Below are 23,681 nucleotides of genomic sequence, written 5' to 3'. Positions count from 1 at the left end.
CGTGTCCAATTTCTTTGGACGGGCGACGACAGCGTCTTTTAGCGTCGCAACCTTCGTGAAGGCGTTGTTTTCGGAGTATCCTTTCTATGGTGTTGTTGTATACCCGGCGGCGACCGGTCTCGCATAGCGGTGGCCGGTTTGGCGTTCAGCTCTCCTCTCTGTAGCTTGTGTCTGTGTGGTTGGCGTGTGGTGTCGGAGCGTGTGCTTTGGTGCACATCCTTTCTCGACAGCTCGCTGTCGATGAAAAACTTTCTTGTAAATATTTTTTTCCTCTATCTTAATTACATTTGATGATCTCCTTCGGTAATCCTGACAAAAAAAAGTATACTGGTCCAAACAGTTCGATGTTATAGAGTATATTTCTCTTAAGCCAAACATTTCCCCGGGTGGCAGGACTAACAATGTCAACTATTATTCATTTCAATGAGAAAGGGAACAATACACTAGCTGTAGATCTGCATTCGTATAATCTGTATGAAGATTTTAAGTCTGTTTTGAACTGCTTGAGAATATTGAGATAGCTCATGTCTTACTTTCTTTTCTCTTTAGCATCCAGCTTGTTTAAGGTTCCGGTTGATTTCTTTTGCCAGATCAACAGTAGACTATTCAGTTCAAGACATCAAACAGAACTTTAAAGCGTGTTGTTCTTTCTTGACCGAGTTACTGAATATATCTGTGGAACTGGTGTAACGACTCACAGCTTTTCAAGACATGATGCTCTACTTATCTTCCTTTTTTTTTAACTTTGGGCCTGATATACATGCGTTCAAAATAAGTATATTGTCTATCAATATTTTCCCAACGCATTTGATTAGCTGGTAACTGGTAAGTACTTTTGCTGAAAGTGTTTGGTTATGTAGACTTGAAATATGCTAAGTTGATAGTTTGCAGGATCATAAAAACAATTTGCAGCTAAGCTGTTACCACCCTGGTTAGCAATTCCAGTTATTTCAAACTCTAAACTCTATTTAGAGCACATGTGTTTCAAACGCACACTTTTTTCATATGAAAGTTTTCATATAAAAGTTCTTCGTTGAATGTTTTTTTATGAAAATTTTGAGATAAAGTTTTTTTGGATGAAAGTTTTGCAGATGAAAGTCTTTAGAAAAAAAACTATAAGCTGAGAATGCAAGTGCGCTAAATAGCTGTACCCCTTGTGTTGTGTTCTTCCCCCAATTTTCCTAACTCACCTCTCTCGTTTTCCGCACGCACACTTTTCAAACTGCTTTGCAAAAAGTTTCTATATAAATGTTGTTTTAAAAAAACATATTAATTATTTTTTAAAAAAATAGTTAATACTTAATTAATCATGTAATAATATGTATTTTGTTTTGCATGCCGGGAAAGAGGTTTCCCAACCCCTCATCTCGAACGCAACCTAAATAGAGTTTAGAGTTTGAAACTCCTGCAATGCATTGCTTGGCTGCACAAAATACCTCAGGTTGTGTTTAGTTCAGCGCAAAGTTTGAATTTTGATTAAAATTAGAGATGGTGTGACTGAAAAATTGTATGTGTATGACAGGTTGATGAGATGAAAAAGGACTGAAGTTTGGACACAACCTCAGTCTTCTTACTCAACAGAGTAGCTGTAGACAGTACAATGGTCTAAACAGATTTGATACGGAAATCAAATTTACGTGTCCTCCGCATGCAAGTTGATCAAAAAAAAAGGAAGTCATGGCCGGAACAATTCACTGAATATTCGCACTGGGAAGTAGTATTTTTTTTCGAGAACGATTGCTGTTGAAGAAGAAGAATATCATGCGTGGACACACTGATTGGCCTGACAAAACATAGTTAGCAATTTGCATTACGGCAACATTTGGATATCGAATTATGTCCAAAGAGCGAAGGTATCTGTTAGCTAATCATCCGATCGGACTCCTTTTCTTTAACTCATATTCTCTTAATTATTCCTGTGTTTTGCCGGAATCCTGACTATCATTTCACTTTCTGCTCAAATGCAAGTCGTCAAAAGACATGTTTAATTTGCTGTTCTAGATCCATCACTTAACTAGTAATACTTAACTCTTTCTCAAAAAAAAAAAAAAACTTAACTCCACTAATGCACCACTAACTCACACGCTTAGCAATTAATGGAAAGCATAAACTATATGTCATGTGTGTTCTCATCCTGTGGACACCTGTCGATCGACCAAGTGACAACAAAACTTCTATACGCTTGCTAATCGGTTGTGACTCTTGTAATGAAAAAGAGTACGTGTTCTTGACTGGATATAGAGGTCGTTTTCTTGCAAGCAAATGATGGTGATTGGTGGCGTACTGGTTTGAGCATCGGGGTGCACATGATGGTGGTGGCGTCCAAGTGCATGAGCAGTCAACCAGACAACACTGTTGTCTGTCATGGACCGATGGACGTAGACCGATCGACTAAGCAGGCTCAGGGCTCAACTTCGTGCGCCAAGCTGCACGATGAGAAAATCAAAATACCCTAACGTTATGCATGTTAACTTGTTAAGTACTTAAGTGCATCGTCTCTTATTAGGCCCTGTTATTTTTAACTTACGGACTTGTGAATAGGTGTACCACAGATATCAAATTACGATTTCTCAAAAAAAAAATCATATCGACATTACTCGAATAACTAGTTCTACTATTTTTAAATTTATATTCACTCCGTGTTCATATTCATGTCACATCCACTCAATATCGCTTATAGTATGGTACAGAGGGAGTATAGAATAGGTAACTCACCCCTATAAAAAAAAATCTAAATATGAAAAGAGGAGTTTCCATATAAATGGTAATAAGAAGAGAGGTGAATATATATATAAAAAAAAAGAATAAGAGAGGTGAACACATGCGACGACCTCTGATAGGGTTCGAACGCAGGTGGACACACATACACTCCAACACACTGGTCATCTGCATTACTCTAGCTTAAATTCATTCTTCTAATCATACAAAAAATATCCATAATATATATGTCGAATCATCTATAAAGAACATAGCCATAGTACCACTAGTGAACAAAGAGTCCACAATCCTAGGCTTTCAAATCATAGGAAAAACGTAGAAATAATGTAAGAACGCACGTGCAAAATAAAGGATTGGAACACAGGAATTTTTCCTACACTGAGCTAAACAAAAGAGAATAGAGTAGATATTTTCATTCCTATGGAATTAGTACATTTTGGAGGATTTTTGGAGGATTGGCATAGTATTCCTATGGAAAATTTTCCTTTGAATCCTACAAACCAAAGGCATGAATAGTGCTTATTCCAAAGGAATTGAGATTTCCTTTAGTAATCCTTCAAAACGAATAAGGCCTAGGTTCCCCCACTTCACCTGTGTGGTTGTGCGTAATAAAAAGAGTGAGAGGTTGTTTGGGTAGTGGCCGCAGTTTACTACACCAAACCTTAGACACGCCACAATTTCTTAGGCTAGTGGCTGGTTGAGTGCCATAGTTGAGTTAAGCTACACTTTATTAGCACAATGGTCCACGCGTCATATTTTTATTTTCTAGCCAAAATTTACCATGGTTGTGGCCAACAAACACTTTGTATGGCTTGACACAGTTATGGGCTTATGGTAAATAAAGTTATACTGTGGTAAAGTTAGCCTCCATCCAAATAGCCCCTGAATACATGAATGAGCCATACCATATTTTAGAACGGATGAAGTAGTTAGTAGGGCTTAAACAACTAAAGATTCAAATCATATCACAAATTCTATTACGGTTGTGTTTAGTTCCATGTTAAAATTGGAAGTTTGAAGAAATTTGAACGATGTGACGGAAAAGTTGAAAGTTTGTGTGTAGGAAAGTTTGATGTGATAAAAAAAATTGGAAATTTGAAAAAAAAAGTTGGAATCTGAACAACACCAGGGTACTACCTGATACGTCGTGTGCACCAGGGTAGAAAAATGTAGCAAAGGCCGTGGCACGCCTAGTAGAGTAGTAGTGCTAGCCTGCTAGGCTAGTGTACTACGGCCGTTTGCCATCGCAGCAGCATACGTTCGCTAGCTTTCGATCTGGCGGTTCTGCACTCGTGTGCAAGTGCAACCGAGCATGGTGGAGCTAATTTTCTTTTCGGTACTGTATACCCCGCTAGAATATTAATTATTGATGGAAGGAGACCAAACATATGGCTTCGATTTTCTCTCTGATTGTTTTTAGTTTTGGTTTGTTGGACGTGGTTATAACGTGGCTCTAATTTGAATATATCTGGTACGGCTCTGTTCATGTTTCTTCTCTCTAACTATTCTCCATCTCTTTCAACAAATTAATCTTTTCTTTTTTTTCTTTGCAAGGAACAAAATAAAAAATATATATATTTCGGTTTGGGGATGCAATGCGAATTTGCTGCAAGTTTTTTTTTCAAAAAATAAAATTTGGCTCCGAGCCTACATATATAAAATTGTATAAATAATTTAAAATTAGAAACTCAGCGACTACAATGTGGTTTCTAAGGACATATAGTCTGAATAACTATATGAAGTATACAATATCTGACAGCTTAGTTTCTGAAGAAAATGAAAATATCCCCATATATTTTGTTTTCCTTTATTCTTGTTTTTTAAAAGGAATCGGCACGAGGTTATGCTATTTCATTAAATATAAAAGGAGAAAAATACAACTCCTAGGCATAAGAATGAAAAAAATCTATACAAATCTATCCGAGGTTGGAAGGAGCTCCTGGAGCTTTTTTTGCTCCTGCCAGGGTCTATGTTCTTGCTTCCTCCTTTATTTTCACCACGAGGCCAGGTGTCGCTATCTTCTTGTGCTCGAAGACTTGCCGGTTCCTCTCTGTCGAGATTTCTCAGATAACCAACAAGATTAAGCTACGCATGCCTTTCTTGGGTACCTCCTTTTTGTTAGCAACTATCTCCCAGCAGGCTTGGACATCGAGGCAAGGCTCCCATTGGTTTGGGTCCAACTGCTGATAGGCCACCCAAGAGGCTAGGAGTCTCCAGACCTATGAATGCCTTTTGAAGAGAAAAAAATTGAAGCTTTTGGTCCATTAAGAGTCTATTTGGTTGAAGAGATGAAAATAGATGAAAGATAATCATCCCATTTTTACATGTTTTTGTTTCATGGGCGAGAGTGGATGGGATGGGATGGACACTGAAGAGAATATATATTCTCTTAAGATGTTGGATGAGCCCCCATCTAAATTGATTGATGAGACCATCCACTTTTGTCAACGCAAATGATTAGTCATAGTTAGTTTTTTCGTTAATTAATAATTTTCATTTCAAGATCTATTATATTATTAAAACAAATTTGAAAGGAGGCACCACGTTCGCTGTGGTGGCTAAAAATTCCCACATTAATCGGAGAAAAAGAAAAGGAGAGTCCAAGCAGAAATACAATTTAAAAATAGCTGAAATTCGGAATTAAAAATAAGCAATATTGAAATAAGAGTCCATATAAGAACCCAATAGGAGATTAATCAAAATTCAGAATAAAAATAAAATAAAATCTGAAATTAGAAAAGAAAAAGGAGAGTCCAAGTAGGAATACAATTTAAAAATAATTAAAATTCGGAATTAAAAATAAGGAATATTGAGAGAAGAGTCCATATAAGAATCCAATACGAGATTAATTAATATTCAAAATAAAAATAAAAGTAAAATCCAAAATTAGCAAAAAGAAAAGAAGAATTCAAGTAGGAAAACAATTTAAAATTAACTGAAATTCGGAATTAAAAAATAAGAAATATTGAAAGAAGAATTCACATAAGAACCCTATACGAGATTAATTAAAATTTAGAATAAAAAATAAAATAATATCCAAAATTAGACAAAATTAAAAGAGAGTTTAAGTAGAAATACAATTTTAAAAAAACTGAATTTTTTTTAAAAAATAAAAATATTAAAAGAACACTATGCGATATTAATTAAAATTTGAAAAAAAAATAAATTCTGAAATAAGAAAAAGAAAAAAAGATTTTAACTAGGAATACAATTTATAAAGAAAAGTCCATCTAAAACACATGACGAGATATATTAAGTAATAGACCTATAAAAGAGTAGAGTGGTGACGGCTGATACGATATATAAAAACCGTTAATAAAACACAAAATAGAATCCTAATAACGATTAAAAGGAGAGACGACATGCAGGCCGTGAAGCAAATGGGCAGGGCGGTTGCTGGGACTTCTAGAAAGTTAAAAAGTGAACTTCATTGATAATCATATTCGATTTTTAAAATCTCAATGACAATAAAAAGGTGAAGCAGCGGGCGGGGTGTATAGGAGTATAGCTGCAAAGCCACCGACGGTTGGCGGGACTTCTAGAAAATAAAAAATAAATTCCAACGATAGTTATGCTCGATTTTTAGAATCCCAATGACAATAAAGAGTAGGCGGCATATGGGCCGTAGAGGAGTATAGTGGCATCGTTTAACGGGACTTCTAAAAATTAAAAAAAATGAAACCCAACGAGACAATAAACTCTAAAAACTACGAGGTCCAATTTTTAAAGGTTTGGAACTTCTAAAAAGTAAAAAAAAACCCAATAATAACTATGTTCGATTTTAAAATCTCAATGATAATAAAGAATGGAGGCAGCGGGCGAGCCATAAAGGAGTACAATGGCAAAGCCGCTAACGGTTTGGCGGAACCCGAACGATAATTATGTTTGATTTTTAAAATCACAATGACAATAAAGAGAAAAGACAGTGGGCGGGTTGTAGAGGAGTATAATGACAGTGTTTGACGGGACTTCTAGAAATTATAAAAATGAAACCCAACGAGACAATAAACTTTAAAACTATAAGATCCAATTTTTAAAGGTTTCAAAGAGAATGAATAAAAATAGTGATAAATCGAGTAAGTAAATAAAGAAGGATATGACAGAAGTAAGGGGTAGCAGCTGGTGTGACTTTTAAAAGCTATATAATTAGAAATATGTGGATGATAAGGTTTTGTCTTTCAAAGTCTTAAGACAACGAGATAGCTATTTAATAAATTTTAAGTAAAATCAGACTGGAAAATATATGATTTTGTTTGGGTGCTAGCCACGCAATTGCGCGGGCCACCCAGCTAGTTAGTGTTTATTAGGACAATTAATCTGTTTTATTGCTAATTATTATGAAATACAATAAGATTAATGATAATTACTATATTTTGTAATTAGAGTTTCAACAGAGCAAATTATAAGAGTTTCTAAAAAAAACAATGCATGTACTATTTGGAGTTTGGAATGTAAGGAATCACCACCAATATCTATTGGCAACATGTAAATATACTTCTGCACGATTTTGTACACTCTTCTCTGTTGTACTTTTATGAAAGTGTAGTGATATCTCCATGACAAACAATGTCATTTTGTTTTGTCATGACAAATCCTAATACATTTAATACATTATTTTGTTTTATCATATATATTCTCTCGACGTTTTTTTAACAACTGGAACAATACAGTTTCGCTAGCTTCAAAGATATCACTTCTCGCCGGCAGGAGAACTGATAATGCATCGACGTGATCTAGGCGACTAACAAGCGAATGCGCACGGATCATAAGTTAATCCAAATATTTTTCACCAATCACTAGCAAACCAGCTTCCCTGTCCCTCCGACTTTAGCCCACAAACAAAAAACACAAAATTATTCGTTGTTAGTTAGCATTATCTGAAGTTCCTATATAGGGAGGCAAAAGATCAGAATCCATGATTTGAAACAAACACATTTATTTTCACTCTGAAATTATGATGACATGACATGAAACTCTTCCCCACGATCTTGCCAACTCCTTCACGACCATTTTTTTTCTCTTATTTCTTTTCTTCCAACTACAGTCCTACCATCCAACACAAATCACTGACATAATAAGACCAGCTCTGCTCATTACTCTAGTATGTAAGTCACCTAATCATTAGCTTAGTCTCTCACTCATTGCACCCCAAATTCAATCGCCCTCATTGCACGGACGAAATGGTGTTTTTTATGTGCGATTCGCGGCCTTGTGTTTTTTCTATTCGTCTTTGCACGAATTTCAGCGGTTTTTGTTAGCTGTCTGGCATCGCCAACTGTGAAGTAGTTTTCCCAAAATGTTTCGAATTAAATTATGAATGGTCAGAATTGTACGCTCGAACATTCTGTTCCTGAACTGATGAAAAAAAAATAGTGCCCCTGCTCTATAAATACTAGGACAGGTATGGCCATCTACGAGATCATATTTTGTTACAGATTTCTTCGCCATTGGAGATGATGGAGTCCTCGGAGGCGAGCTGGCACTCGTTCGATCCGTCAGTCGCAATGGAGGACTCGGAGGCGATGGCGCAGCTGCTCGGCGTGCAGTACTTCGGCAATGACCAGGAGCAGCAGCAGCCGGCGGCGGCGGCGCCGCCGGCGATGTACTGGCCGGCGCACGATGCGGCCGACCAGTACTACGGCTCGGCGCCATACTGCTACATGCAGCAGCAGCAGCATTACGGGTGCTACGACGGCGGCGCGATGGTGGCCGGCGGCGACTTCTTCGTGCCGGAGGAGCAGCTGGTGGCCGACCCGAGCTTCATGGTGGACCTGAACCTCGAGTTCGAGGACCAGAACGGCGGCGATGCTGGCGGCGCTGGGAGCAGCGCCGCCGCCGCCGCCGCCGCCACCAAGATGACACCGGCGTGCAAGAGGAAGGTTGAGGATCACAAGGATGAGAGCTCCACGGACAACGTCGCGAGGAAGAAGGCGCGCTCCACGGCAGCAACAGTAAGTACAAAAAAAATGTACAATTAATGAACTGATTAATCTTTCGTAATAATCGGATTAAGATTCCTGACGATGTGTGCATCAGGTGGTGCAGAAGAAGGGTAATAAGAACGCGCAGTCAAAGAAGGCGCAGAAGGGCGCGTGCAGCCGGAGCAGCAACCAGAAGGAGAGCAATGGCGGCGGCGACGGCGGCAATGTGCAGAGCTCGAGCACCAACTACCTCTCTGATGACGACTCGCTGTCGCTGGAGATGACTTCGTGCAGCAACGTGAGCTCGGCGTCCAAGAAGTCGTCGTTGTCATCGCCGGCGACCGGGCACGGCGGCGCGAAGGCGAGGGCCGGGCGCGGGGCGGCGACCGATCCGCAAAGCCTCTATGCCAGGGTAGGTAGAACTATGCGCGAGTTGCTGCACATTTTTGTTGCTCATCTGAATCTGAATTTTTTTTAACTGTCTTGCTTGAACAGAAGAGGAGAGAAAGGATCAATGAACGGCTAAAGATACTGCAGAATCTTATCCCAAATGGAACCAAGGTAAGTTACTTAAAAACCATCTGATTCCAAAACCGCATCAATCACAATACTCCACAAAAGCCTCCACGATACTGAATTGCTCTGATCATGCGAGGACTTGTTATTTTTTTCAGGTGGACATCAGCACGATGCTTGAAGAAGCAGTTCACTACGTCAAGTTCTTGCAGCTCCAAATCAAGGTAACCATAAGACCCCTGATTCGAATCCAAGAGCCCAAGTTTTGCTTCAATTCGCGCGTTGGTCTCTAATCTTCCATAAGCTAAAGCAATGGGATTCATCGTTTTGCGCAGCTTCTGAGCTCGGATGATATGTGGATGTTCGCGCCGATCGCGTACAACGGGGTCAACGTCGGGCTCGACCTCAAGATCTCTCCACCGCAGCAGCAATGATCCACGTACTCCAGCCATGGCCCCACGGACGCTAGCTCAAGCTATGGTTCTTTGCAGCTGGCGCAGAAATACAGATTTTTTTTTTTCTTCTACTTCTGTTGATACAGTACATTTTTCCATCCTGAATCCATTTGATTCATTCCCAAAGGATGGCCAACCTTAATTATATACCTCATTGATCGAGTTCTTTTTTACCATTTCGCTCCTTGCCTCCTCGTACAGCAGATCCTGCCATGGAAGAACTTATTTTTGGGCAACGGAATGTGAAAACTACTGAGAAATTGGCAGAACACCTTCGCTAGTCGGTTTACTATTCTTAAAAGAAAAGCAACGAGAGAGATGAAAGGAAAAAGTCGTGAGGTCTCTTATCTTGTCATCAAGTTTCAAAATCATCCCTAAACCGAAATACCAGACATAACACATATCTAATCTTATAAAATCAGATCATATTAGGTTCGAAGGCAATATTACTCCTCGGTTTTGGTGATGTGGCGGCTGAGTCTTATTCCATTTATCTTCTCTCTCTTTCCATCTCAACCCAAACCTCTGGGGCATCCGACAACAGGAGGGGAGAAGAGTAGCGGCCGTTGGGCGGCGACGCCAAGTAGAAGCCTGACGGTGACGGCCAGCAATGAGTGGGAGAAGGCTGGCGACCGGCGAGATGCTTGACGGTGGCGGGTGGCGGGAAGAAGGGCGGAAGCGTTGAGGATGACGCGACCACAGCATGGAGTAAATGGAGTTGACCTCGAAGATGATGCGATGGAGCTGTGCGTGCGCCTCCGCGGGGGAGAGACAAAGCTCGAGGACACCTGAACAAATCGGCTTTTGAGCAGCTCAGTGGAGATGGCTCTGAGTTTGGGGAATAGGAGCTTGGGCAGCATGACGTGGCAGAAGCCCCAGCCCCCGTGTGTGCAGGTGAATACATTGCAGTTGCAGTTGGGTGCGCAGTCAGGTACATGACACAAGCACTCCCGGCTGTTGGGAGCCACACTAGCCGGCAGTCTCCGCCGTCGAGCTTGTCCCCGCCGGCCGGCACCCTTCTCCCCACCCATTGTTGGCTGCCCTAGAGGTTTGGGTTGATATGAGAAGAGAGTCGAGAGAGGTGGAAGAAAATTGATGACTGACATGTGACGCTCACGTGGGCCCAACACTGATTCAACCGCCACGTCACCAAAATCATAGAGTAATACTAGCTTGGGACCAAATGTGACATACATTGTATCTTGGTATTTCAGTTCAGGAACGGTTTTAAAACTCGACGTCAAGAAAAGGGACCTCAGGTGAACTTTTTCCGAGATGAAAAATTTCTTCCTTCCAGCCTCATGGGCCTGTGCATATGACCCACAGGCAGGCGGTAGCAGAGCGCTGCACGGCCCCGCCCCACAATCGACCTCCTGCCTGTCTTGACTTTTGAGCACGGTGAGCCAGAGCTCCAACGCCGCCGCCCCGCTCCGCGCCGTCGTGCACCTGCTCCGCCTCGCCTCATCGTGTCCGCGGCCGGCGAGCAGATCGGCGGCGCGGTGAGCACGGTCCCCTCTTCTTCCTGACCGCGCCCTAGCCTGCTTCAGGCTTCCACCCCGTGCGGCCTCCTCGCGCGCACGGCCGGCCTCCATCGCTGCTCGAATCGAACTAAGGTATTAGTGGTTCTTCTCTCGTATCCCTCCTCCCTCCTCGGCGCCCACTTCATGAGTCAGCGTCGCGTAGATAGGAGATCGATCTTTTTTCCCCCAGTTTCCCTCCAATTAGCCCATGCCCTTCATACGCCGATTCCTGTTATTTAGGGTTCATCTCAACCCCATTGCCCCCATGTTAGTCCCGCCGTTGCCCCTGCAGATTGTATTGCAACTGTGCCTATAGGATATTTTGGACGCATGATATTCTCAAAATAATACTATAATACTATGATTTATGAACAGTGGTGTTAATAACTCGTGATGTGTCCATGCCCCCACGAAAATTTACTGGGCCCGTGTAGTATGTAAACTGTTCTCTAGCACCTCAACGAGCTTTGTGTTCCGTTGAAATATAGCCATGTCAAATAGCAGCCTGCCATGTCCATTTGATTACATGTTGTTTTTTTTTTTCATCTTAGCTATTTCTTAGTTCTTTTAAATTTCCTATAAAGAGAGAACAAAATGTGTCTTGATTCTAGAAAACCAGAATGACAAGATGACATCGGACTATACGTGCAATGTTTTTAGATGTCAAATCAAATAATCATGTCATTCATGTGTCGTTCATTGCTGAATTGAGCCTTGCATCCTAGGGTACCAGGGCAGCTCTCCTATGCGTAAGAAACAAATACAATTGCATATATTTGTTTCATTTTTTTTTGAATGAGATCATAATGTAGCAGTACGATTCCATCCTCACTGCACCCTCAAGGCGTGAACTCAGAATTCCTCAATTAATATAAAATAACGGTCAACTTTCTAGCTTGCTTTTAAATGATTTTTAAAATGTAAAGCAATTTGCAGGAACTGGTATCAGGCTGTTGGTGAGAATGGAACCAAAGCATTCAGCTGAAATGTCCAAGTAAGAATTTCTTTTCCGTCCCTTAATTCTTGAGGATTTTAGTTCATTACACTACTTACAAGGGATCTGCAGGCATTTGGACAAGCAAAATCAAGCCCTAATGGAAACTTACCGAGCAATGTCCCACGAGTTGCATAAAGTTCAGGTGAGCTTTATATGGAGTATTGGAGTATGAGGCGTCACTATGTCTTGGAAGTAACTTTTTAGATAGTAATACTTTGAAAATGTTGGTCTGTACAGGTGGAAGAAGAAACAATCATGCGCAAGTTATATGAGCTGATGTCTGCAGAAGGACTTCTTCCGAAGGTATGCCGCTCACCGACATGCTAATACTTTGAAAATGAAATGTTACACTTCTGATGCTATTTTCCCCTAAATATTCTCTTGGAGCTGCTGACCTCATCATTATTCTTCCATTAAGTGATCTGTTGATATTTCACCATGAACCAAATGCTGTAGTTCATTATAGATGCAAGAGAAAAAAAGAACTAATTGAAAGATGATGGGAGATTAATCTGTCTTGTTATTGAGTGCTGAATCTCTTGCTGTTATTAACTGGTTGCAGTTATTAATGTCTCTATTGCTTAAAATTCTTGTACCTTTCTTTTTTGGTTGATACATGACTGGCAGAATAGCAGTTCTTTGTAAGAGTTTGTCATGTTTTACTAATGATAAGCATTTACTAATATTGAGGAGATATCTAAATTCATCCATTAGATTGCTGATATTGAGGAGATGGCGACAGCGGTAGATAGGTTTCCACTGTGTGCCTGTGACTTCAAGAACTAAACCACAGTTTTTTAAACCAGAATTAATCATATATATATATTTGATAAAACAACACCTGAGGCCCTTTTAGCTCTCTGTGCTGCATGAACTGAATCCATGGGATCTTTTATTAAATTATTGGCAGAATTGGTTCTAGAGCATCGTAAGTTTACATGTTTTTGTTTTATAGCACCGAAAGTTACAGGTTCACTTTAATAGCACCGAAAAGTTCCCTCCGTTCCCACTCTTAGCACCCCCGTTTCTTTTCTTGCATGTGACGTCAGTTTTGACCGAAATTGACTCATTCAAGCACCTGAAATTCCAACCCTATCCTCCTTTCAACTGAAATAGCCGAACACATCTTCAGATCAACTAAATCAAGCAGCTGGAACCCCATCTCTCACCCAAAGAAACAGGAGTGCTAAGAGCGGGAATGCGGAGGGAACTTTTCGGTGCTATTAAAGTGAACATTAACTTTCGGTGCTTTAAAATTAAAACACATGAACTTTGGATGCTCTAGAACCAATTTTGCCATTGTTATTTGTTTATGTGGCTTATGTTCTCCGTTTTCTAACTTCTGCACATAGAGCTTAGGCTAGATCAAATTACCTCAATTGAGTTCTGCTTTGCCTCATATTTTTTTCTCTCTAATTATCGATGCAGCGCAAGAAAGAAAGTCAAGCGCAGAAAACTGGGAAATCAACTCAGGAAAACAAAGAGCTTGAACCGTAGGATGTAAACTGTGAATATTGATACGATACTCATCTTGATGCAATTAACGAGTTGAGCTGAAGAATCAGATGGTTACTATCTCCACGACATCCTATATCCCCACACCTTGGAATTTCCAAGTGATGGATTTACAGTAGATAATGTGTTCTAACTATAGATGTTAAGTGTGCTCCAGAGGCCAGAGCAATGCAAAACGAACAATTGAACCCTTGAATCGAATTGTTATGTGAGGAGCCAACAGCTGGCTAGAATCAGAAGTGTATTTTTCATCTGAGATTTCTATATTTTCATAGTATTAGTTTTGCTGTAGTGCTAGTTGTTCCCGATGTTTTGCTATCTGAGTTATAAATTACGCGGACTTGTATTCTTATGAAGTCTGACTTTTTGTATAAAAAAATGCTTAACATACCAAAGCACTGTAATATCGTCCTTGTACTTTTTCGCTTTTCTTCGAGCATTTATGGGAGATATATAGCATTCGATTGTTACACATCGCAGGCTGTGCTCAGTTGACAAACGGCAAAAATCTGAGATAGAAAGTTCTTATATTATATCTGAATACCGAATGATTAGTGAAGTTCTTATACTGAGAATGATGAGTTAGTGTTCGAGAATGGATGAGTTAAGTGTTCTTATACCTAATAATGAATGAGTTAGTGTTCTTAGCCGAATGATTAGTTATAGAGCATTGTTTAAATAAGAAAAGTTTAACATCCTAAACAACACCATCAGAGTGGCGCAGCGGAAGCGTGGTGGGCCCATAACCCACAGGTCCCAGGATCGAAACCTGGCTCTGATATTTAATTTTTGACTTCTTAATCGTCTAATTTTATTTTATTTATTCATCTTTTTTGAATTGATTTATTCATCTTTTTTGAATTATTTCTTCTTAATCGTCTAATTTTATTTTATTTATTCATGGTTTTTTGAATTATTGCTTCTTAATCGTCTACTCTAGCTCTATGCAACCACAATCTCATAAAATCGTCTAATTTTATTTTATTTATTCATCTTTTTTTGAATTATTGCTTCTTAATCGTCTATGCTAGCTCTATGCAACCACAATCTCACCAAATGGCGTAGTAATATTAGTGTCTTTTTTTGATAATTAATTTTTGCTGATTTATCATTCATTTATCGAATTTGTTCTTACTGCATACGCACTTAACCTATCTCATGAGCACCTCCAAAAAATTAGTCCGTATATCTTGAGCTCGATGAAAACATCACAGACATATAAGCTCACTCTTATGAATACACACGTGTACATTTGGTTCTAATGAATACTTTTGAAGATTGAGTTAGTCATATGTTAAGATTGACGAGGTTACCGGTCACCACTGGTGTCTCGTATATACCTACAAATTTTGAGTTCGACGAAGTGACCACAAGTAATATGGTACGTTGTCCACCACTAAAAATAATTAGCTATAAATACAAGCACATCATAGACTCGCTGTTAACATGTATATCGCTACCAGTGAAAATAATTACTCCTTCCGGACATGTCTCATGTCCAGATTCATAGTCTTAGATGTGTCTCATCCCATCCTAGGTTGCTACATTTTGAAACGGATGTAGTAGCTGTAAATACAAATATTCGTGCTAAAATTAGAACTTAAACTTAGATTAGCAGGTTCCATCATAAGAAACCTTACTAGTAGCTGAGGTATCCTCAATCCGCCATAAATATCAGGCAAAAAAGGATCCTCAGTTTATGGTATTTGTTATATAACATCCAAAGAATGTGTATTTATGACATGACACCACTAAAAACATGGTAATTAGCTAGTAGATGCTGAACGTATTATTTTATCATATTGGATCTAAATGGAGAGAAAAACTTTCAAAAAAGACAACTTTTTACCTATGGTGCATGTTTCTTTTTAACCCAACCAGATCTAGTTCGGATCAGACCTACACCAAGAGAAAAGTTACAATTTTGCCCTTGTGTCAATCGGCTTGTAAGATAACTTTGTTTGAACCAAACCAGACCTAGTCCATTCTCACTCCCTTAATAGAGTCCAACAAAGCGAAAAGTACAAATTTGTAATGCAACAAATGCACGTTCTTTGGATATTCTACGACAAAGGCTATAAAATTTGAGTGTCTTAGAGCACATTTAGCCTAAATATCAGTAGTACTGCTCCTACTAATATTCAGATATGCACTCTTTCATAAAACATGGCTTAGTATTTTGATTTTCTACCCGACAGGGTGAACAGACAAAATACAAACTATAAACCAAATCATATGAAGAGCTTGAGATGAAAAAAAAAACAAAAATGATCGAAATACGCCCCTTCCAATTTTTACAATTTTTAAAGGTGGAAATTGTCACATGGCAATTTAAATATTGTACATTGTCACAAGAAACCTTGGGTCCCCCCAAAATTCCGGGAAACCCCTCCGGAATCTACAAAGCCTACTCCCCTCCCTGTCCTGAAACGCCGTGACGGCTTCTCCTTCTCCCTCCTCCCCCCGATCCAGCCATGTCGTCCGCGCCGCCGCCGCAGCAATCCAAACCCTCCTACAACCACCGCCGCCACAACAACGCCGCCCCGAGGCACCACCACGGCCAGCAGCAGCAGCAGCCGCAGCCGCAGCCGCAGCAGCGCTACGTCCCCAAGCCCGCCGCACCTAAACCCTCGCCCCCGCCGACGCTCACCACCGCCCTCCGATCATCGGCTTCCCCGTCTGCATCTGGCGCCGGCAGGGTGGGCGGAGAGGCCGATGGGTTCGTGGCGTACCTGCCGCACGACGAGGTGGTCGCGGCCGGGCTCGGCGGGCCCGACGCCCAGGAGTCGCAGGCCGTCGTCGACCTCCTCAACGATGCCCTCGCCGCGCTCCTCCGCGCTAAGCCCCGCGAGTTCTGGCGCCAGGGTAACCGAAACGCTCGCTTGTGCATTACTGTGCTCATGAAACCGTGTAGCTGGAAGGCGTGAATTGTTATTTTGGGATTGGGAAATCAGAGCTGAAAGCTTGGAAGCGATAACTAGTTAACCACTTAATGTTCGGTGTTTACTGCTTGTTTGCTTCAATTGTGTTTGTTGAATGCATCTTCTGATGCTTCGGTCTCTGTGATTATCTAAGGCTACGGATTATGTGTAAAATTCTAGTGGATGCTTGTTCAAATGTCAGTTTGCACTTTTAAGCGCAAGATAAAATGCGTGCAGTTAAATTTATTACTACATTTGCAGTTGAAGTGGCTAATAGTTGCAGAAAACCAAAGCCTATGCAATCATATTCTTATCACTATCATGACCTATGATCCTTTGAAATAGTTTTAATGGGAAGGAATTAATCCCAGTCCCTTCAGATTGACAGGAATAACTACCCTACAATCAGAGGAATTTGGCATTTTTTCTTATGCAAACTAAGCCTGAACAATAATTGAGCGAGTAGATCTGTGATTATCCATTGTTTCACTCCTAGAATTTAACTTATGAATAAATCTGCGTGCATTTGAACTTTACCAATGGTTTCCTAATGCTTATCGTTACCTTTTCCCAGTGGCACAGAATACTTCCCTGCATGAGTTCCTGGACAGTTACCTACAATTCAGGCATCGGTGGTATGACTTGCCTCATCGTGCACCCAAAGGAACAGTTGCTGGCTTAGTTGTCGGGGAGCTTGAGCTTTGCCGTCGAGTCTTTATGGTCCTGTACCGCATGTGAGATTTATACCATTTCGCTATCTTTCTTGTATACATATTTTTCATAAGATAATGCACACTGTTCAGATTCACATGAGATTTGTCATGATATGGCTCTTGTTTGGGTGGTAGATCTTCAAACAAGGATCCTGGAGCATTCAGGGGTGAATCCCTTAGCATGAAGGAGCATGCAGGTAAGATTAGAACTACTCATATGATCACTGTTTGAGTTTACCTTTTTTTTAGAGCAGAATGGATAGTGACCATTGGTTCAAATATACTATATTCACGTTGTTCGGTTGTAGCCCTCCTGCAGAAGAAAAGATTGCTTGATTTACCCAAGTTGTTGGACATTTGTGCTATTTATGGGCATGACAATTGCAAATTGACAAGTTCACTGGTTGGTTCCTGAAGTGTTTATTATTGTTGTTGTTTTTCTCCTTTTCATTTTGCACACAGATGCTAACTTAAATGCAAATTCTAATTCATTCCCTTAGTCTCAGATAACCTTTTTCTATTAATTGGCATGAATACTTTTATAATTTTATTAATAACAAGTGCACATTTTCTGTATCTTTAGGTTGAAAACGCTATCAATGTCCAGCCAAATATTCTGGATGGCATTAATATTGTCCTTCCCCAATTCCTGGGCATTTTCCACACAATGCAGGAGAGGTGCATGAAATCATTACAGGTTATTTTGTGATCTTCTTCATAAATCACTGCACATAGCTGTTATAGGATTCTGTGTTCCTTTATCTGGTATGAACATCCATATGATATCATTATAACAGCTGTTTGCACTTTAGTCTGTAGTCCTAATCGCATATGCTAAAACTTTTATCGTTTTCTGCAAAGGATTCAGGTTATTCATTTGTGCTATTGACGAATATACTTGTTATTACTTGTTATATCTGTTATTGTTTCAAATACTTTCTTCCCAGTTCCTTTCAACAACCATGATACATTGCTTGGTAGGTTAGATAGAAAGTGACGATTATGATGTTTACTATTAATTTGTCTCTGTTTCTTTTTTATCCTAAATTGAGTTTGAAGTATGTTTTCCCACCACGATTAAAAGTTGAGGACCTATGATATTGATATAAACTTGATCTTGTAGTTTCACACCTTCCTGATCTGATGACAGTTTAGTAGTTTACAGAAGATCTTGGAGAACTATGCATAAAAAGAACTTAACCATAATAAATTCATTTTAGGCGCTCACTTCATCTGGACCGAATGATAGTGGATATACCCAACTTCAGAAAGATTTCTCAGAGGCAAGTTTTACCTATACTGCATAGTTTATGATATGTCTGCTGTCCTTTCATCTGATTTTTCTATATTGTTGTAAATCCAACTTCCTTCAGGTGTTGGATTTTGTAAACGATGCAATTGTCACTCTGGATGCCTTTGTCGATGCTTATCAACCTGCTGCTTTATTATTTTGTACCTCTTTTGAGACGAGGTGCGCTTCTACTCATCCAACACAATATTTGTTCGCTGTTCCCTTAATAGGCAATGATGCTTATCTACCACTTAATTTGCAGCTATGGAGTTGAGGAACTACTGAACACTCTTCCAAGATTGTATGACTCATTGTTGCCATCTTTGCTTCATGGGTTTCAAGTTATGTCCAGTTCCCAAAGCAATGGAGAGACTGCATCTGACATTATACTGAGTGACATAGTTCTTGGTATAAGGATGCTGTCAAGGAGAACTGTCAGTTTCGGATGGAGATTATTGGAGTTCTGCTATTTGAACGATCAACTTGTGGAGCGTGATGTTGAAGCTTGTACAAAGATGTTTCCAGCTAAAGTCGAAGATCCTATGATCAGGGGTGACATCATAATTGAAACACTCAAGGATATCAATACAGAAGCCACATTTTCACAAGATCATCCTGGAAAGACATTCCTCCAAGCTCTTGAAAAGGAGTTCAAGTTGATGAACCGGATTGGAGATATTCGAAAGAAAGGTAAATGATAAAAAATCTCAATTAAATGCTTGGTTATTTTCATGTTTGTAAAATTCCACACAACCTTAGTATCCCACTATTATTATTTCAGCCAAAATTGTCTCTTTAGTTTTTCATCCATAAACAACATATACGATCTAGGAACTTTATTCAGAAGTTGTCATACAATTATTATACATATATGTACTGAATTGCCTATGATTCTATATTCTGTTACTATGCCTGCTCTCGCCATCTATGCATGAGTGGTTCTTAGAAAGCTTAAAACTTCCAGCTTGATCCAGCATATTGATCTCAATGAATGGAAAGAGAAAGAGCCAAAACAGAATCTTATCTATATTTATATCTATACTACTTAAAATGTATACGTGGTGGTGTCTGTTCTGCCACACCATCCTTACCACTGACATTTGGGTCCCACAATCTATGCTATTACATCACCCTCCAACAAGTCTTCTCCTATTTCACTGCTGGTTCTCCCCAAATTTTGAATCACCTACTTGTTCAATAAGGAAAATCATAAAAGTACTACTTGGATTAACTATGTGCTTAATTGACTTAACTAGAAACTCAATTTGTTTTCCGTTGCAACGCATGGACTTTTGGCTAGTAAAAGGAAAAGATGCTCTAGCTTCTGTTGTTTTGTTCTCATAAAGTTCACCAATAATATTCCCGTATTACCCTACATTTGATTTTATTTCTGCTCGCGTTTGATCATTCTGGCACTTTTGAGTTGTGTTCATAAGACATCACTTTTTCTGTTTTGGCTAGATTCTGTTGTGAAGACTGAAAGAGTTTGCTAAACTGTCAGCATTATTCTGTTGACATATATGCTGTATTTTCTTGTTATCTCAAGTTTATTGATTGTGTCATAGTTTTATATTGATGCCAAAACCTTTGGTTGATGTATTCAATATGTTCCTCCAATCGTAAACAGGATGGATACACATGGATGATGAGCAGTTCCAGTTCATTGCACGCTTGTGTGGATCTACCCTGACATCTTGGAATAGTGTGCCTGATTTGCCTGTCTCTTCCTATGGTGGTGAACTACAACAGAAGAATGAGGATACTGCCATCACTGAGTCCAAGATTACTCAAATAAGGGACCTCTTTCCTGATTATGGGAAGGGTTTCCTCGCTGCATGCCTGGAAGCCTACAACCAGAACCCAGAGGAAGTTATCCAAAGGATTTTAGATGGAACCCTCCATCAAGATCTTCTAGCTCTGGATACTTCATTAGAAGAGATGCCGCAGCTAAAGCCTGCAGCCACTGTTGGGAAAGATAAGGGCAAAGGAATACTTGTGGAGACTGAGCCTCAAATTATGAACAAACCCCATAAGGTTAATACTGAGATGCATCGCTACGTTGAACATTCTTCATCTTCTTCAGTTCCATCAGCATCCCAGGGACCATCCTCATCTGTACCATCAGTCCCGCAAGGTAGATTTACAAGGAAGACCAATGACGACGTGCCTGACTCTGCAACTCTAGACTCACAGAAAGCAAAAGATGCTGTTAGATCAGCTGTGCTTGAATCCCAGTATGAATATGATGATGAGTATGATGACTCGTTCGATGATCTTGGCTTCAGTGTGGTAGAATCAAGTTATGAGGAAACTGATGGTGCCAATGATGCCGAGAGTTCCTCACAGGGCCCACGGTGGAGCTCACAAAAGAAGACACAGTTTTATGTTAAGGACGGGAAGAACTACAGCTACAAGGTTGCTGGTTCAGTTGCTGTATCTAGTGCCCGAGAAGCGGCTGTCCTGCGCAATGTTCAGAAAGATACCATTCATGGTCTTGGCCGTGGTGGAAATGTACCTCTTGGAGTTCCCAACAGGCAACAACACAGAGACATGGAGGAAGAGGAGGGTAGCAATGCAAACAACTTCGGCAGAGGAGGCTCCAACATAGGCAGAGGAGGCTCATATCCCCGTGGCGATCATGGCAGAAGAGGTGGAAGGGGTCACGGCGACCCACCGCCGGAGGGCGAGAACCCAAACGGGCCACCAGGATTTGGCCGTGGTGGAAGAAGAGGGGGCAGAAATCACGGCAACCAGCCAGAGGCAAACGAGAACCCGAATGGCCAACGTGGATTTGGCCGTGGCGCAACAAGAGGAGGCAGGAACCATGACCATCCAGCGGAGGACCATGAAGATCCAGATGCAGCACAGGGCTTCGCTCGAGGAGGGCCTGCACCTCGTGGAGGCAGAGGTGGAAGGAGAGGTGGTGGCCGGGATAACCATCACCGGAGAGACCGTGCGATGAAGAAGCATATGCAAGGATTGACAGGGCTTTAGTTGATGGTTTTCACCATCGTTTTTCATTGCGGGAACTGTAAATGTGACAGTATTTTTTTTGACGTGGTCTAGACTCGGCCAAAGCATACGATGCCTTGAAGCATCCTTATGATTACTACTCGTATATTTTACCCATAGCATGTGGAATCAAACTATTGATGATCATATTTCTTGTAGCTTCGGACAGAATACAAAGTTTGAATCTCATAAATGAAAGTTAAATCTGTGTTGCTCTAGTTTCTTGTGGTGAAGAATAGTTATAAATCATTAATCATTTGCGTCAGCTAAGAGGCCCGGTGCTAAAGGTACTCGAAGCCATGTGACTGATGCTGTGCTAATGATCCAGATGGGCCAGCCTATATAGCTACGCGGTACCCCAGACGCCGCAGAAGCAGTGCGACGTTCTGCCGGAAAAACCCTCCGCTAAGGTCGCCGCGCACCGTGTGCCCGCATCCGCCATATAGACGGACAGTGCATCGGTTTTCTGGGTGTACGGTGTACCCCACGTGTTAGGTGACGTGACGTATCGGTTTTCAATAGCGGCCGCGCGCGGCCAGGGCAATCGAATCGGGTATCGGCCGGCATCGGTCACCGGAGGGATCTCAGCCAAAGAAGTACGCACATTGTCGTCGGTACCAGCTGCAGCTAGCCCAAATCCTAAACCTCATTTCAACGTCGTCGTCGGCGTCGCCACCTCCAGCGGCCACTTCAACACCGATGGAGCAGCTGTGAGCCGGTGAATAGCGACCTTTCAGGTTCAAACGTGAAAGGGAGAAAAATTAGTGGCTGTGATGAGCCGGCGCCATTGTGTCTGAATATATCTGATGACACAGGAGAGTTACGTTCTAACAAATCGTCCACTATTTTTCATCTCTTAGAACACCATCATCACTCAGGGCTCTGAAAATAAGTCCAAAGTAATGGTGGCATGATGCATGCATCGCCTTGGAAATCCTGTTGCCATGAATCATGGCTGATCACATGTTTGCAGCACATACAAGTATAGTGCCAACAGCAATCAGCATATCAAAATCTCTCCACACTCTTCACTTTACCACTAGCAATAATTCAATATCGTTGCAAACTAGCTAGTACTAATATAATCACGTGACGGATTTTTCTGGTATGCATAAATCAATTTAAATTCAACCGCAACGATCACGCAAAATATCACAGGGAACAAACTAATGGGCCGGGACCTGTTCAAAGGCCGGACCACAGGCCGGCCCAATAGCAAGAGTATATATATAGTAAGACCTCGTCTCCTCGAGGTGCTGGCCCGTGTGAGAACAGAGAGCAGTAGTGTACTGGTGTCCCGACAGCGCCGCCTCCATTCCTCTAAAGTCTAAACCTAAAATCTCCGCGGCGCCCGCTGCCGCTGCCGTCGTCCACCTCCGGAGTCGCGATGGGGCGGTGGGCGAGCCCAAAGACCCGGTAAGAAGGCCTCGCGCGCGCGCTCTAGATCTCATCTGGTTTCGCAGGCTTCTAACCCTTGTTTCGTTTCGATTCGTTTCAGTGGCGTCGGAGGGAAGCCGTACCGGAATGACAGCTCGCACAAGGACGCGACGCGGATCAAGGCCGGGATCCCAAGCGACGATGAGGGCGACGTGGATCGCGAGGACGTCCCCTTCTCAGAGAAGGAAGAGGCCGCCATGAACAGGATCCACGCGAGAGCCATGGCCAAGAAGGCTGCCGCCTCCGCCGCGATCGCCCCCGCCCCCGCCGTCGTCCCCGCCGCGATCGCCCCCGTCCCCGCCGACGTCCCCGCCGCGATCGCCCCCGTCCCCACCGACGCCCCCGACGCGATCGCCCCCGGCCCGTGACCCCGTCGACGGCCTCGCCCGCGACTCCATGACCACCGCCATCGCCACTGCGTGAATCCCCATCTCCACTGATGCGATCAGCTATTGTCTAATTTTGCTTAGGGATGCTAGTCTTATGTTGCTTAGGAGCTACCGTTGCTTAGGAACTACCGTACTAACTATCCCAGGTTATCGATCCATGGATGCTGCGAAGTACAATTTGCGATGAATTTCCTATCTATGACAGATATCTGGTTGTGATGATGTTGCCAAGTGATATACCTGATTGTGATGCTGATGTTGCCAAGTATCTGATAT

At 41.5% G+C, this 23,681-nt stretch overlaps 4 protein-coding genes and 1 non-coding gene across 6 annotated transcripts; all 5 read left to right on the top strand.

Annotated features, from left to right (window-relative positions):
• Positions 1–8,222: 8,222 nt before the first annotated feature.
• LOC127768839 (transcription factor RSL2-like) lies at positions 8,223–9,748 on the top strand. Its single transcript, XM_052294493.1, has 5 exons — positions 8,223–8,669; positions 8,755–9,051; positions 9,135–9,200; positions 9,314–9,379; positions 9,491–9,748. Exons 1-5 carry the CDS (start codon positions 8,223–8,225, stop codon positions 9,587–9,589), a joined length of 975 nt encoding a protein of 324 aa, XP_052150453.1. The 3' UTR covers positions 9,590–9,748.
• A 1,220-nt stretch (positions 9,749–10,968) lies between these two features.
• LOC127765808 (uncharacterized) lies at positions 10,969–14,037 on the top strand. 2 transcript variants are annotated; one of them, XM_052290767.1, is made up of 5 exons: positions 10,969–11,223; positions 12,067–12,124; positions 12,197–12,269; positions 12,365–12,430; positions 13,556–14,037. In XM_052290767.1, the coding sequence occupies exons 2-5, from the start codon at positions 12,093–12,095 to the stop codon at positions 13,622–13,624; spliced, it is 240 nt and encodes a 79-aa protein (XP_052146727.1). In that variant the 5' UTR covers positions 10,969–11,223; positions 12,067–12,092; the 3' UTR covers positions 13,625–14,037. The 2 variants fall into 2 exon arrangements, with proteins under 2 accessions (XP_052146727.1, XP_052146728.1); XM_052290768.1 differs by having other exon boundaries at positions 12,057–12,124.
• A 314-nt stretch (positions 14,038–14,351) lies between these two features.
• TRNAM-CAU (transfer RNA methionine (anticodon CAU)) lies at positions 14,352–14,423 on the top strand. Its single transcript has one exon. It is a non-coding gene; the product is annotated as a tRNA-Met (tRNA).
• A 1,647-nt stretch (positions 14,424–16,070) lies between these two features.
• LOC127767685 (uncharacterized) lies at positions 16,071–21,797 on the top strand. Its single transcript, XM_052293098.1, has 9 exons — positions 16,071–16,507; positions 17,138–17,297; positions 17,412–17,473; positions 17,585–17,679; positions 17,860–17,973; positions 18,497–18,559; positions 18,650–18,747; positions 18,830–19,257; positions 20,195–21,797. The coding sequence occupies exons 1-9, from the start codon at positions 16,117–16,119 to the stop codon at positions 21,559–21,561; spliced, it is 2,778 nt and encodes a 925-aa protein (XP_052149058.1). The 5' UTR covers positions 16,071–16,116; the 3' UTR covers positions 21,562–21,797.
• A 1,047-nt stretch (positions 21,798–22,844) lies between these two features.
• Positions 22,845–23,627, top strand: LOC127767944 (uncharacterized). The gene is made up of 2 exons (XM_052293434.1): positions 22,845–22,995; positions 23,078–23,627. The coding sequence occupies exons 1-2, from the start codon at positions 22,967–22,969 to the stop codon at positions 23,382–23,384; spliced, it is 336 nt and encodes a 111-aa protein (XP_052149394.1). The 5' UTR covers positions 22,845–22,966; the 3' UTR covers positions 23,385–23,627.
• Positions 23,628–23,681: the final 54 nt, after the last annotated feature.

The sequence above is a fragment of the Oryza glaberrima genome, chromosome 3 (genome assembly GCF_000147395.1).
Source record: "Oryza glaberrima chromosome 3, OglaRS2, whole genome shotgun sequence".
In the NCBI taxonomy this organism is placed as follows: Eukaryota; Viridiplantae; Streptophyta; class Magnoliopsida; order Poales; family Poaceae; genus Oryza; species Oryza glaberrima.
The sequence above is the reverse complement of the archived record's forward strand: the minus strand, read 5'-3'. Positions and strand labels throughout refer to the sequence as shown.

Excerpts from the sequence above, each read along its gene's own strand:
- LOC127768839 (XM_052294493.1), top strand. The coding sequence starts at position 8,223 with ATGGAGGACTCGGAGGCGATGGCGCAGCTGCTCGGCGTGCAGTACTTC. Across the intron at positions 9,052-9,134 it reads CGCAAAGCCTCTATGCCAGG|AAGAGGAGAGAAAGGATCAA; the intron begins GTAGGTAGAACT and ends TTGCTTGAACAG. Across the intron at positions 9,380-9,490 it reads TCTTGCAGCTCCAAATCAAG|CTTCTGAGCTCGGATGATAT; the intron begins GTAACCATAAGA and ends CGTTTTGCGCAG.
- LOC127765808 (XM_052290767.1), top strand. The coding sequence starts at position 12,093 with ATGGAACCAAAGCATTCAGCTGAAATGTCCAA. Across the intron at positions 12,125-12,196 it reads CATTCAGCTGAAATGTCCAA|GCATTTGGACAAGCAAAATC; the intron begins GTAAGAATTTCT and ends AGGGATCTGCAG. Across the intron at positions 12,270-12,364 it reads ACGAGTTGCATAAAGTTCAG|GTGGAAGAAGAAACAATCAT; the intron begins GTGAGCTTTATA and ends TGGTCTGTACAG.
- LOC127767685 (XM_052293098.1), top strand. The coding sequence starts at position 16,117 with ATGTCGTCCGCGCCGCCGCCGCAGCAATCCAAACCCTCCTACAACCAC. Across the intron at positions 17,680-17,859 it reads GCAAATTGACAAGTTCACTG|GTTGAAAACGCTATCAATGT; the intron begins GTTGGTTCCTGA and ends CTGTATCTTTAG. Across the intron at positions 18,560-18,649 it reads TTCAGAAAGATTTCTCAGAG|GTGTTGGATTTTGTAAACGA; the intron begins GCAAGTTTTACC and ends AACTTCCTTCAG.
- LOC127767944 (XM_052293434.1), top strand. The coding sequence starts at position 22,967 with ATGGGGCGGTGGGCGAGCCCAAAGACCCG. Across the intron at positions 22,996-23,077 it reads TGGGCGAGCCCAAAGACCCG|TGGCGTCGGAGGGAAGCCGT; the intron begins GTAAGAAGGCCT and ends GATTCGTTTCAG.